Raw genomic sequence first — 13642 nt, 5'->3', positions numbered from 1 at the left:
TTATCTTCTTATATAGATTTCTCAGCTTAAGTAAAAACTACTACAATGATTTCAGACGCATGAGATGAAGATCGCGTCTCAAATTATAAAAAAAATCATTGGACTACTGACGCGATCAAAAGCTTAATAATTACGCATTCGCCAGTCGCCATAGGATGTTGGAAATCAGTGCCACCGAAGGACTTCAATAATTCGAAGTCACTTTGGGTTTCAACGGGTTCTTAACAATTTCCGTTATGTTATGCACTATGTAATTGATACTTAGAATCGGAAGCTGCTCTAAATTAATATCAACTGTAGGTTCCTAAATAACCCGAATTATGCTGAAAGTGAGGCGATTTACTCAAACACTGTAGTATCCTGTAGAATGTATCTATCTTTAGTAAAATTTCGTAATGCCGTTTAAATAGATGCAAAAGGTGATATTTCTCTAGAGAAAGCTGATAATACGAGAAGTAGCTTCGTTAGGCATTTTATAGTGTTAAAAGCATCTAATTTGTTTCTGATCTTGGGCAGCTGTGGAGTTCTGCAGTATTGCACGTTATCCGAATCGGAACAGATGTAAGGACGTTCATGTCAACTAGTTGACGTCTTGGAAGAATGAAAAGTGGCGGGCGTATAGGGGTCAGATTTTGAAGTTGACAAGCTAAATTCATGTCGTTAAGAAAATGTTTAACTGCATCAAAACTATGTGTTGAAGAAACAAACATTGTTGGTTTGCATTGCAAATCTCCCGATGACACGGTTGAGGCGTTTCAGTTAAAACATCATTCTCTCTGCTGGCGTGGAGTTCGTGCTTCTTTAATATTGCAGTTTCCGTAGCAAACTCGTTCCACTCGCAGCCAATTGTTCAGCCAAGCATTACGGAGAACCTCAGTAATCGGCGCTCAAAAACAACTGAATGACCGCACAATCGCTATGCAGTAGATACTCCTCTACAATTGCTGGAAATTGAGTAGAAAATACGCAAAATATGAGATTTTTACCTTTGGGGCACGGCAGTAGCAAATGACGTCGTATGAAATAGATCCGAAATCGGCCGGAGTGGCTGAGTTGCAACCACTACTCGAATGCTGCCGTCGAGCTACACCGAGTTTTAGGAGTGAATTCGCAGACTAACAAGAAATTATTCCACACACTTGCCACAGAAAGCACACCAGACTGGAATTACAGAATCACCCTGTGCACCAAAATGCTCAATACGGCGGAGATATTTTCACAACACCAGCACCAATGTGAAAACACGATTTTCGCGGCGACTTGAAAAGCAAAAGCGATAATAACGACGGCGACGATAGATGAAAATTCCAGGGTTCGGACTCGTTTAGCCAACTTTTTCCCTGCCGTAGTGCGGAAAGATATACACAAAAATAACACAAATCTTGCAGATTTGTCACTATTGCGGTTGCTTATTAGTTTTCCACGGAAATGGCAATCGAGATGGAAATCGGTAAAAACGCACACGAATAGGGAAAATCCACTGAATAATTTCCGACAGTGACGGGCGGACGACACAACACCACTTCGTATTTGCTTTTGACAGATCTCCAACGAAGAATCTTCGTTGTTCCATTCCGCTTAATTTCACCACAGTGGGAATTTGACGAAGGAACGATAACGATAATTCCAATCATTCCTTAATTTTCTAAAGGCACCATTCAAATTTAAATTAACAATTTAATATTGGGGGAAAAGCAGGTATCCAGTCATAAGAAATATTATGTATTGCAATAACGTTTTGAGTCTCCAAAGAGAAAAGACTCAGAGAACATTAAGATCTTAGATTAAAGTAATTAAACAAGGTAGTAATCTATAATATATAAATATACGAAACAGCGTTTAATATTTTAGGAGACAAATTGACGGTCTACAATTTAATGAAAAGTAGAAATCATGGTCAATAGAAATGTTACAGAGCTATATGCTGCAATTCGTTGTATATTCTTCCAAATATTGTCATTAAAGAAGATTTCATGATTGCGGTAAAATACGAGCATTTAAGCGGAATTGAGAAATGCAGACTTAGCATGCACCTCGTAACCGGAAATTTTTCAATAAGGAAATTTGAAAAATACTTGGCACTTTTACAAAAAGTCTAGATTCAGATTCAGCTTCACATGCGTAACTTTGTGAAAGACAAAACCTCATTAACATAGGTTTACTATCTGTCGGCCCGTCTGTTTTTCTGTCACACGCACTTTTCCAAGAAACAGTTACTACTATTGATACGACATTGGGGGGGAAGTTGGGAAATGTGAATCCTCACGCGTGCAGTAAGTAACATCGTTCTACGTTGAGTTTAAGAGGAGGGGAGACCCCATACAGGCAAAAGGGGATGTTAATATTTTTTCAGGGAATATAGTCTTGTGTGGCGGGTGTATCAAAACTGTTTGGTGTCTCTGTCGGTGTTCATCAAGGAAGTGCCTTTTCACCACTCCCCTTTTTTCTTGTTATGGACACTGCCACACGGGACATCCAACTTCAAGCGCCTATACACTGCTTTATGCAGATGATGCATTCCTGGTGCTTCATAGCCAAAATGATCTCGATTTAAATATCTCGGATCAATGCTATCAGTCAATGGAGAACTGATCATCCAGTTCCAGTGATGAGACGAAGATGTTGCGTTGGACTAATGGTGTGATACGTCTGGATCACATTTGCCATGAGCTTATCCACGATCGATATGGGGTTGCATTGCGAGAGAGGTATCCTCACGGTCATGTAATTCACGCTAAAGGCAAGTGACTCGTCAAGATTGGTGTGATTGGTGTGCACGATAGTTGTATTTTTCGACACTAATTTTACATGCATTTACTTTTAATTTGTGTGCATTGATAAAATCATTGGAAATCATTGGTGCAAGGACGAAATAATTGCACAAAGTCCTGCTGATATGCGTGAAATGGCGTACATGCACAATAATGCTGGACACGGAACGCCTGTTGCTGGGTGTATGAATACTCTCATAGTAAATGTATTGAATATTTTTTTTTGTATCTGACACGTTAGGTGATGGAGACGCTAGTGATTGGATGCATGAATACTTTCGTCTGTGTTGTGCTGGATACGCTCCTTACTGGATCGTATGAGTAAAGAGCGATGCGTAAAACGGCAAAAAGTTCGTTGTCGCCGCCAGAAAAAAAGCGTGCTACGGGCAAGATACTGATCACGAGAGGAAATTCTACCAACTTTGACGGACTAAAATTTCTGTTTCAAATCTCTTTGAAATTTTGCCTAATGCGATATGACTCACTTTGCATTGTCATATGGTATAATCCTTTGATAAAAACTACAATTACATACGTATTGATAATAACTATAATACCCATTCGAAAAAGCTGATGAACCGCGCTGATGAACGTAAGGAACTGAGAGCTCTGTTGATGGCTGCAAGTGGAGGTGAGTGCGTCGTGGTAGAGCTCCGTTAACATGAAAAAGGACGAGGATTGCAGTGTAGTGTACGCCAACGAAAGGAATTCTATCAAAGCGGAGCTTTCACAAAAAATAACGATTTCGCTACGATATACTACATCACGAAAAAGCTTGCAGGCGATCACAAGTTTTTTCATGGCCTTGTGAGAAATATTAATGTAAGCTTCTGATTCTTTAAGTAGTTTAAGAAAGTTTGTTTGCAACCAAATGCCATCCGGCGAAGTATGTGGGTGGATTGGTAAACGATCGTATCAGATGGGTGCTGACTGCTCCTCCAAAGAGAATTGCCATCAATTCGCTCAAACAGGGCAATGGCGTTGGGTTTGATGGCCTTCCCGCGAAACTTCCTTGCAGCCTTCGTAATTTCTGCAAAGTGGCTATTTCCACTTTCATCTGCTTCTTTCCGACTTTGAAAAGACTTTCGATAGTGTGATGAGGGAATACACCTGTAACGCTCTACCCAAGAGGAAATTTTGGAGAAACTAATATCTATTATACGAGTGGCATATGACGGCGCGTTACTTCTGTCGACGTTGGCAACGAACTTGGTGTCACCCGAAATATTAATAATAATAATAATCGTTAGCACAATAATCCAATTGGGTCAGGGCCTGGAAGTGTGTTAGAGCACTTCATTCAAGATCGTAGAGATACACTAAAGGATTACAATACCCTATAAGAGGAAATGTGGTCAGCATTGCGCTCGCCCCACATTATTACCCTGATTTGACTTAAGTACTCATTCACAGTTGAGTAGACTGGTATCCGATGTCAAATCACGATACAAATTCCACTCCCACCAGTGAGGTTTGAACCGTGACCTTCCCGAAAAATTAAGATCACTAAATTTGGCGATATTTTGTCCGAAATTAGGAAATTCATATATCTGAAAATCTCGTGAAGTTGAGGCTTTCAAGCAACCTTTTTACCTTCTCTGCTACTAAATATATGGGGGAAGAAAATGGAAGGTGATTAAAAATTTAACGGAAAGCTCCAACCTCTCATCAACTTATGTTTGCATCGTATCATCAGAGTATCATACCAATTAAACAATATCCTCGGGATATGGGCAAGATGTTGGTAGTCATGTTGACCAGAAGCGGTAGTAGCAGTGGACCCAACTGAACTTGTGGCAAGCTCTGCGCTCGAACAATGTGCCATCAATGACGAGGCGGTGGAAGATGCAGAAATCCAAAAATATTGCAACATTATCGTTGCGGTCGCTAAGTCCATGGTTTCCCATCACAAGTTCGAGGAAGGTGTTGTCAGGGGCTACCTATCTCATTGGAATTCCCGCGAGCTTTCTGAGAACCATCGTTACCATTGTCGAGGAGCGTGCGCACATTCCAGAAATTAATCAAAGCCCGTTTTCGATAGCCGTGGCGTGAGTTCAGTCTCTATTCGAGGCGTTGTTGGCGTTTTGGTAGTAGTAAAGTTTGGAAATTTGCAGATTGCTTGCCCACCAATTTCTATCCCGTTTAGTTGCTTTTTACGACAAACCAGGAAGACTTTGAGTGTTTTCGTATACCCCAATTCATAGGGCAACCATATACATGTGTATATTGTAAATGAACAAAGAAACTTTCCTTTTTGACATTTTTTTAATTACCGTATATAATTGATTCTAGGGAAGCTAAGTAAAAAGCCTTATTATGCCATTTTATTTTGGATGCCAAGTGTGAATTTCGCTTCACTTATTCATTTGCATTTTAAAAACAAATCTACCAAGAGAAATTGTTTTTATTGTAATGTATATATGATAATATTATAAATTTCCAATATTTTCTACTCTTAAACGAATAGCATATGTTCCTACTTAAATCTTAAATTCATTCTTTTCCGAAATAACTAAACCTTTGTAAATAACACATGTCTGTTCATACATATGCCTGAATTATAATATGAAGGCAAATACATATGTATATATATACGTATGTGTACTATCGGCGCAAGTCTCAATCTGCATTTTCACTAAACGGTTAAATGATGGTAACAGCGTTGGAGCGATCATCTCTGGGTTATTGTGAAACTTAGTGGAAAGTATCGTAAAGCTATAAAAATGAAAGAAATATATCTTGCAGAAAGCATTTCTTTGCAGAAGTTCAAGGTGTTTTCTTCAGTTGTTCGTAAAATAGTGGAACTCGGTAGCATAGAAACGCAACTGTTCGTAATTTAAAACTGACCGTGGTAGTGCAATGAAAGTTTGACTTTTAAGAAAAATCAGACGAAGGCTACTTAGTGAATAAGAATTTTTCCAAGAAGTGTAAACAGATAATCATATAAGTGTACGTAGAATATTTTTTTTAATTGTACTATCACATAGATTTGTAATTTAAATAGAGGACAAAAAAGTCATTACCGTTTTCGGTTAACTCCATTCTCTATAGTTTTTTGTGAATAATAAAATTAAATTTAACTTTGTGAGTTCGTCACTCACTAACAAATATTCTCATTTCTAATAATTTACTAACACTTTCCCAAATAAATTCATCACGTTTGTGAGATAGTACAATTCAACTGCTCAAGAAGAATTCGAATATCTTTATATGAGAACGTGCGAATACCTATGAATATGTATAGGTTGCTTAAGATTTTTCGTTTAATGCCCGTATATACCAGAATCTAGAAAGTCAGTGGTTTATATGTTACTGCTTCAACAATCTCCAAAAGATGTGACTATCGTGTTGTATTTTACCTGAATGATAATGTTTAGAAAGTGATCAGCGTCCGATTTGCCATTTTAATGAATTGTGAATGGAATGAAAATGGTATACGGGTTAAATATTCTTATTATCTTTGAAATTTTCCGAGAATATTCAAAAGAAGCTAATAAGATTGTCTAGGCTTCTCAAAGGCTATATAAAAACTTGCATTGATGTAATATATTTTATAATATGAAAATCATGTTGCCTATGAATTTTCTATTAAATTTTGGATTTTAACAAGCCAACTATAAACGTGGAGTCCAAATAGAATTTAGAATGACTCTAATAAATTCTTCACAAATTTTTTATTAGGATCGTGGTGTTTGCTGATTATAAAAATCTTTTACATGGCTATGTGTGGTTGATATTATCCCTAAATGGAGCATAGCGCGTCAACCACACTAATCTTAATTACATTTCATGGACTTCAGTTTGGAAATCATCCCTTACTCAGGAGAAGAATAAATATCTGAGTTATTACTGTTTATGTTATGACATGTGTTTGTTTGGCAAAATTAAATTTGAATATTTTCGAACCATTAGAAATAGAATTTTCAGGGTTTGCCCTGATGTGATATCTATTTGATTCTTGCGCCTCATATACTTTTAAAAAAATGTTGAATTAAGAATTTATACAAAATTTACTTTCATTACATTTTCAGGTATTGCTGGTCCCTTCGAATGAAAAATGAAAATGCAGATTATTAAGAAACTCATTTTTTTGTCAACCTTCGTTACTTTAACTGTGTGTCAAATACCTTCGTTTGGCGGTTGTCCTAAATACCAATCCATGCCTGAATTTAATAAAGATCGGTTCTTAGGGAAGTGGTTCGAAGCCGAACGCCTTTTCACAGTTACAGAACTCGCTTCAAAATGTATTTCAGCAACGTATGAAAAACGACCTGATGGGCAAATCTGGATAGATAATTCTATTACCAATCGATTGTGAGTAGACATTAGTATTGACACAACAATTTATCCATATATGATCATTTGATTTTATGTTATATATCAGCTATCTTTACGTAATGAATAAGTTTTTATGGCGTTTCCCATCCTTGGTCTTTTTTCTTCTACATGAAAAATAATTATGCACAATTTCAAATGAACTATTTTTTTTACTATAGCACTGGAGTTGAACGGAAAATTTCCGGGTTGATGAAAATGAGTGGGAAGTTCGGTGAAGGCACTTATAATGTACGTTACAATTCCCTGCCAATCAACTACGATACAACTTTGAATGTGCTTGATACTGATTATGATAGCTTTGCGGTCATATATTCATGCAGCGCGTTAGGTTCTGTTGGCCACACCCGTAAGTACACTTGCTAAGTTCTTTTGAATCAGAAATAAAATGTTGATACAAAGTAATTACTCGTATCCCTGAAACTATGTTTTGCCGGGAAATATAGGTTAGTTTCTAAAATAACCTTTTAAGAAAATTTAAATAATACTTAAATTTAAATATGGTTGCTGGTGATTTGTATTGACTTCGAGATTACTCTAACTGCTGTTATTTGCTACTTTCCAGAATCAGTTTGGGTTATGACCAGAGAGCGTTTTCCTACTGGACCAACTCTTCAGAAAGCTTATGGAGTTTTGGATAAATTCAGAATTACACGTTCATTCTTCATTAAAACTGACCAATCAGATTGTGAAATATTACCCCCGCCCGTTGAGGCTTATGATCCAACATCACCGAAGCCGGAGAGCTCTGGAACTGTATCTTAGTCTGCCATAAACCATCTTTAAATTTATCTATACCTATTTATGTATTTATATTTTAAATAACTATTTATATGTCATTTATTTATTTACCTTTTTATTTATTAAACCTATATGTGTTTATTTCTCATGTAGTTTCAAACGTAAGCATACGGTAAACATGGGAATATAGACAAAATAAAACATTGCAAATGAAAACTCAACTGTTGATAATTTGTAAACAGTGGAATTTGTCCGTCGAGTTGCAATACGCTAATACAGCAAAATACAGCCAAAATGACATCAAAATTGAAGCTGTGAATATGAATCACACTGTCTTAAAAACAATTATTTAATGTGGGAGGGATCTAGATCGCCTTTGACACCTTTCTCGAAAAGTAGCTGTTAAAAAATGGAATATTTCTATATTTTTTTCGAAAAAATAGTAGCGGTATAGAATAATGAAGATTTGGAATCTATCAACATACCAATAGAATTTTTTTTACGGAAGCTAACGATACATAATATAAATCAGCAGAAATACGCAAAAGTTGTGGATACCATTACCAGGTCTACAATATGTTAAATGATGTTACAGATTGCGCAACTGTAGCATAGAGACCAAGCATCGTAATATATCTGGAATATTACGATAGTTGGCAGTTTTGCACAAACCAGTAGCTACAAAGTATGCAATTCATTTCGAACCAAGAACGAGTGTCACGGATACCTGAAAGGAAATTATTTTTCCTTTTCATTTATTTTTAAAGCTTCATTCAAACTGCTTAAGTGATTAAATTTTTTGAAGTAATTAGGCGGTTTTCACTTTTTCGCTAATATTATTTATTTTATTTGCATATACCGATATTTCGGAGTCACCTTGTTCTCCTTATCAGTGCTACACGTCTAGCAGCGGTACATGCGAGTAAAATAAATAATATTACATGCGAGTAAAATAAATAATATTAGCGAAAAAGTAAAAACCGTCTATTTCAAATAATTTATCCGCTAGAAACACTTACATCGGTTTACTATTCATAAGTTTGTTACATCCACTTTTATTGAAAACGGCTATTGCGATGGAATTTAATGGACGTATAGAGACGCACACAGCTAGAGGGACCAGTTTTTGTGGAGTTAAAGTTAGAGCTTCCATGCAAGCGGAAAGGAGGTACATTTTTTTCTTCATGTGGGCCGTCAAATGAAAGGCTTCGATTAGCACTTTTCAAATTGGTCTCAAATTTTACGTCGATTGTAAGATAGGAGAGTGATTGGCCAAAAGGAACAAATTGGAACGGAACTCATTTTTAGAGATTATATAATTGAAAAACTTGGAAACAAAAATTATGCACCTGCCTTATGTTAATAATGCTATATTTACAAATTTTACGGAAAGTCCCCACTTCATGATAGGATTACAAAATGAACCAGAAATGTAAAACACATTATAGGGCCAAATATTCGAAAGTTTGAAGGGGATTGCATTATTATTAACAAAATTATAGTGACACAAAATTGCCTATTACGTATAAAGCAATATACTATAGAAGCAGTATCGCATTGAAGTGAAAAGTCTGATCAAATTCATATACACTACGATCTACTAGCTACATACAAATAGTTTTCTCGTGTAACGGAATGCTCTCATATATGAAGTACAGAAAAACTTTAATACCTGAAGCGGTTTGAATAATAATAACGATTTCCCAAAATAAATTAAGAAAAGGTTTACCCTGCAAAGAATAACTTGTAATTGCCTCAATATCATCAAATAGTTGTATAAATTGTTCCAGTGTGTGCGGTTTGGAACTATTTCTAGTATAGTCATAGTGCCTTTTAGTCTATTCTAAATTTACATCCATTAGTTCTTCAGTGATTTTCATCTGGTCTTTGGAGGACCTTTTTGGTATTATTTCTTGATTGGTAACTACAGTAGCACCATCTACTGTTCCTTCCTTCGTGTTAGATTTATAAAGCTGTTGCAATTGTTTCAATGCCTCTTCGGAAACCAAGGGAACAGTTCGAATAGTTGTAGATGTCGTTGTCGTAGTTGGCTTCTTGTGCGTCGTTAATGCCTTTTTGCGTTTCTTTTGCACCGAAGTTATATCGTTAGACCAATTAGTCAGCCATGCGGCGGCTTCACGATTTGTCGTTTCATTGGTGTTGATCTTGCCGAGATGGTTTCGATCGACTTGGCGTTTATTTGCACTTACTCCTCCGATTTTCCTCGTCTCAGTTTGGGGGCCCAGTTCAAGCATTACTTGGAAGTCAGCATGTTCGCCGAGACGAAAACCAAACCCTAAACGGGAGTCGGTTCCTGGAAAATGAAAGGGGTAAATTTAATATGTGGCCATCTTCGAGAATAAAATTCACTATACCTTTCTTTATCGGTGGTATATTTGAATAGACAAGAGATAAAATAGAAGGTAGTTCCTGCGGAACAATTAATGCTTGGCTACCTGAAATAAAAATTGTACACCAAAAATGTGAAAATTTAATTTTCGAAATTTAAGTGTATTGCGGTGTTTCCAGCCATAAGAATATTTGTAATAATTAAGCGGTTTTTGCTTTTTCGCTAGTGTTATTTACATCCGTAAGACGTGTAGCATTGATGAAGAGAACAAGTGGTTCCCGAAATATCGATATCGCGAATAAAATAAATAACTCTAGCAAAAACGCAAAAATCGTCTGATTATTTAAAAAAAAAAAAAATTAAATTTATATTGTCAATTATTGGGGAACTATTTACTGTCACTGCTGAAATTAGATGCAAGTAGTTGATGTGAAAAGGAAGACAGCATGTTGTGTGCAATGTGGTTGGGAAAGCGTGGACGCATATATTACAACAATGAAGCCGAGTATGAACTCCAACGGGCTGATACATACATGTACAAAAGAATACTATAGATTACCACACACCGGTACCTCAAACATGTAAAATATGTGCAAAAATCCTTCTCTGTACGGTGATGTCTACAGCGCAGCGACTTCCCACCAGCCAAACCCTCGAGTTATGTAGAGGCATAACGTCTGGCTAACATGCCGCTCATTTGAGATTTTTAATCTTTTCTTCATGAAACAAACTTATTCTCTAGCGGCATTATCCTTCGAGTTGAATTCAGGGTTACTTGCAAACGTATGCTTTAAAATGTTTATTTTTGAGGGCATAAATTTAGTTTCAAGTCGATCCATTACACTGAATACAGCTGAAAATTACGCTTGAGGAAAAAGTAGTTGTTTCCTTAAATAGCACCAATAACTTGCAAATCGTCCCGGTCCATCAAGATTAAACTTTTTTTTATCGGAGAAAATTAATGAATGAAAGAAAGACATATGGAGTAATAAATTCGCCCAAATGGCCAAAGAAACCAAAAAATAAGCATCCTCGTCAATTTCTAATCATGATTCACGTAGAGTTTACATTCTCTGTACAGTATTTACGTCTTTCATATATACATATATCTTGGAGTTGGCAATATATGCAGGAATATTTTATATTTTTTGCTATGTATGAATTGAAACCGTGCATAGAAAGTTCCTCATATATGACGAACACAAAACCTTTATACCCAAAGTTCTCAGCATCTGATATTCTGACTTGTTTCCATATTGCGTCTGATTAGTCAAAAATTCTGATTTCCGCACGATTAGTGGTAGTAGGTCTACCATCCTCTTCTGAAGCAGAAATTGAGCGTTTCTCTTCTTTCGTTAACTATAAGTCACGAACCATATTAAATATAAACCGATAATATCAGCTTCAAACCCCGACCATTAACAAGTACAAATATAAAAATATAAAAACATCTACCCTACTTCAAAGCGCAATTGCAGCGATAAACTGGCCGATCTTCACACCAGGGTTTGATTTTTGTCAGAAAACTTGATTTATGGGTTTTTTAAGTGATTTATATAACATTGAAATAATGGTTTTTCAAAAAGCTACCAAAATTTAAAATTTTCAGGTGGCGTTATAACTATGAAACACATTTTCAAACTGCGGGATACTTTCGAGGACTGATATTACCTTGATGGTCGGTAGTAAGCAAAAAAAATTGTGTTAATACTTCACAATTGTATTAATTCCTTCTAGATCTAGAATAACAGACTTCGGTATATTATGTTACGGAGGCAAAAGAAGATTTGCACTGTTACGCCATTGAAGAGGAGGAAGGGTATATTCTATTGAAATCTATAGTATTCCTTTATTATACAATAACAATACAATAAAAGCATTTTTACCTAACATTATTACTGGAGTGGCGACTACGCACAATAATGGCTGTTTGCACCCATTTAATATTTGTTACAACATACTAGTATGTAAATTTCCATATATATGTATTTCCACGATATCTTCAAATATTTGAGAAAAACAGAAAATGCGAATTAATAAGTACATATGTCGCTAACTTTCTTTTCGTTTTTCTTCACCGCCAACTACTTGTAATGTATACCTTGTGCACTATTATTGACCTCCCATAAAGTATCTGTTATCGAAGTTAAGAGAATATGGGCGTTGCGAATTTCACTTTTATTATGAGGTACCATTATTGGTATTTGATATCCAATTTTGATATAGCTATTATCATACAGGCGTGTGCTGTAGCAAAAGGAAAAAAAGGAATAGCAGAGAAAGTTAATTTGCTTGCTGCCAGTTCATGATTTCTTCACCGTACTCATGATGACAAACATATATTGTGTACGAGTATTATGTATGTTAACATCATAAGAGTTGATAGTGCAAGGTCGTTAGAGAGTTGAATCATGGCAAAACATGGTCTATGATATCAATGTTTCATAAGAAATATTTCAGAAATTGTCTTAGTTTGACCGCGCAAATTTGATTATCTACAAGAGCGAAAGTCACCGGCCGGAAATGTTTTGATACTATATGCCGCATTCACTGATATTATCTTTGGCAAACTTTCTTTGCTCACTATATTCACGAAAGCAAAATATTTAATCTTAAAGTTAAATATCTAAATAGATGTTAGCACACGTAACACCGCACTCATATATGCATACATTTTAAGTAGGAGCTGTTAAGGTTTCATAATATTGCAGATCTTAACTGGTTTTCACTATGAAATGGTCAAGACGACCTTTCGTAATATTTTCATCACTGGGAGATTTTTTTTAATTGAAAGTGAAGTACTATTTAGGAATGAGAAAAGTGGGGAGCCAACTTACAGCCGAAAACTAGTATGAAAAATCCAGCAATTTTATGCATTTTGATGTGGGCCACTTGTTTAATTATATTCCTCCATAAACGACGGTATACACTATTTATATGTCCAACTCACGTATTACTTAAGGTATAGCTCCCCCAAATATAACGAGAGGATAAAACGGAATGTTTTCAAAGTTGATCAGAGACGACTGAATTTCAAAAACATTGGTAATGTTGTAAAGTTACACTTCGGGGTCCTACTACTCATTTTCTGTAGAGTCCATGAACGTGCATGCGATAACTGGTCTACTGAAATGAACTTACACTGGTAGAAACTGAAAATGAAATCGAAACTGATTCGCGTTTTTGTAGTTACTTGTACGTATGTTAGCACTGACGAGTTTACAGTCTCAAATGGCTCAGGTGGAAATGGTTAGTCTGCAGTAAGAGCGCGATGGTAGATAATGACGGAAAACCGAAAACCCGCTACTAACTCTCACTTCTTCACGAGATTGCACTGATGATGTCATTGGCATTGCTGATTATTTGGTCAATAAGATTTACACATGAATGACAATTCGTTTTCATTTTAGACTTATTCTTTGGAGCCATCAGATAATCAGATAAT

At 36.0% G+C, this 13642-nt stretch overlaps 3 protein-coding genes across 4 annotated transcripts in view; 1 reads left to right on the top strand and 2 right to left on the bottom strand.

Moving 5' to 3' along the window:
• Positions 1-1535, bottom strand: part of LOC119647274 (protein kinase C and casein kinase substrate in neurons protein 1) — a 30654-nt gene extending 29119 nt beyond the window's left edge. For both annotated transcript variants that reach the window (XM_038048165.1, XM_038048166.1), the window contains exon 1: positions 987-1535. The gene's annotated coding sequence lies outside the window, so the exon portion shown is untranslated. The remainder of the gene's footprint in view (positions 1-986) is intronic.
• A 3954-nt stretch (positions 1536-5489) lies between these two features.
• LOC119661622 (apolipoprotein D-like) lies at positions 5490-8068 on the top strand. Its single transcript, XM_038071042.1, has 4 exons — positions 5490-5720; positions 6803-7085; positions 7268-7455; positions 7672-8068. The coding sequence occupies exons 2-4, from the start codon at positions 6829-6831 to the stop codon at positions 7869-7871; spliced, it is 645 nt and encodes a 214-aa protein (XP_037926970.1). The 5' UTR covers positions 5490-5720; positions 6803-6828; the 3' UTR covers positions 7872-8068.
• Positions 8069-8842: 774 nt separating this feature from the next.
• LOC119661623 lies at positions 8843-13332 on the bottom strand. The gene is made up of 3 exons (XM_038071043.1): positions 13035-13332; positions 10223-10303; positions 8843-10161 (listed from the first exon to the last, which is right to left on the bottom strand). Exons 1-3 carry the CDS (start codon positions 13072-13074, stop codon positions 9686-9688), a joined length of 597 nt encoding a protein of 198 aa, XP_037926971.1. The 5' UTR covers positions 13075-13332; the 3' UTR covers positions 8843-9685.
• Positions 13333-13642: the final 310 nt, after the last annotated feature.

Source organism: Hermetia illucens, chromosome 1 (genome assembly GCF_905115235.1).
Source record: "Hermetia illucens chromosome 1, iHerIll2.2.curated.20191125, whole genome shotgun sequence".
Classification (NCBI taxonomy): domain Eukaryota; kingdom Metazoa; phylum Arthropoda; class Insecta; order Diptera; family Stratiomyidae; genus Hermetia; species Hermetia illucens.
Note: the sequence above shows the minus strand (reverse complement) of the source record. Positions and strands in the feature narration are given on the sequence as shown.

Coding starts and splice junctions, on each gene's coding strand:
- LOC119661622 (XM_038071042.1), top strand. CDS start 6,829: ATGAAAATGCAGATTATTAAGAAACTCATTTTTTTGTCAACCTTCGTT. Junction 7,086..7,267: donor AATTCTATTACCAATCGATT/GTGAGTAGACAT, acceptor TTTTTACTATAG/CACTGGAGTTGAACGGAAAA. Junction 7,456..7,671: donor AGGTTCTGTTGGCCACACCC/GTAAGTACACTT, acceptor GCTACTTTCCAG/AATCAGTTTGGGTTATGACC.
- LOC119661623 (XM_038071043.1), bottom strand. CDS start 13,074: ATGCATAAAATTGCTGGATTTTTCATACTAGTTTTCGGCT. Junction 10,304..13,034: donor TTTCATACTAGTTTTCGGCT/GTAAGTTGGCTC, acceptor TTTTTATTTCAG/GTAGCCAAGCATTAATTGTT. Junction 10,162..10,222: donor TATACCACCGATAAAGAAAG/GTATAGTGAATT, acceptor TTCATTTTCCAG/GAACCGACTCCCGTTTAGGG.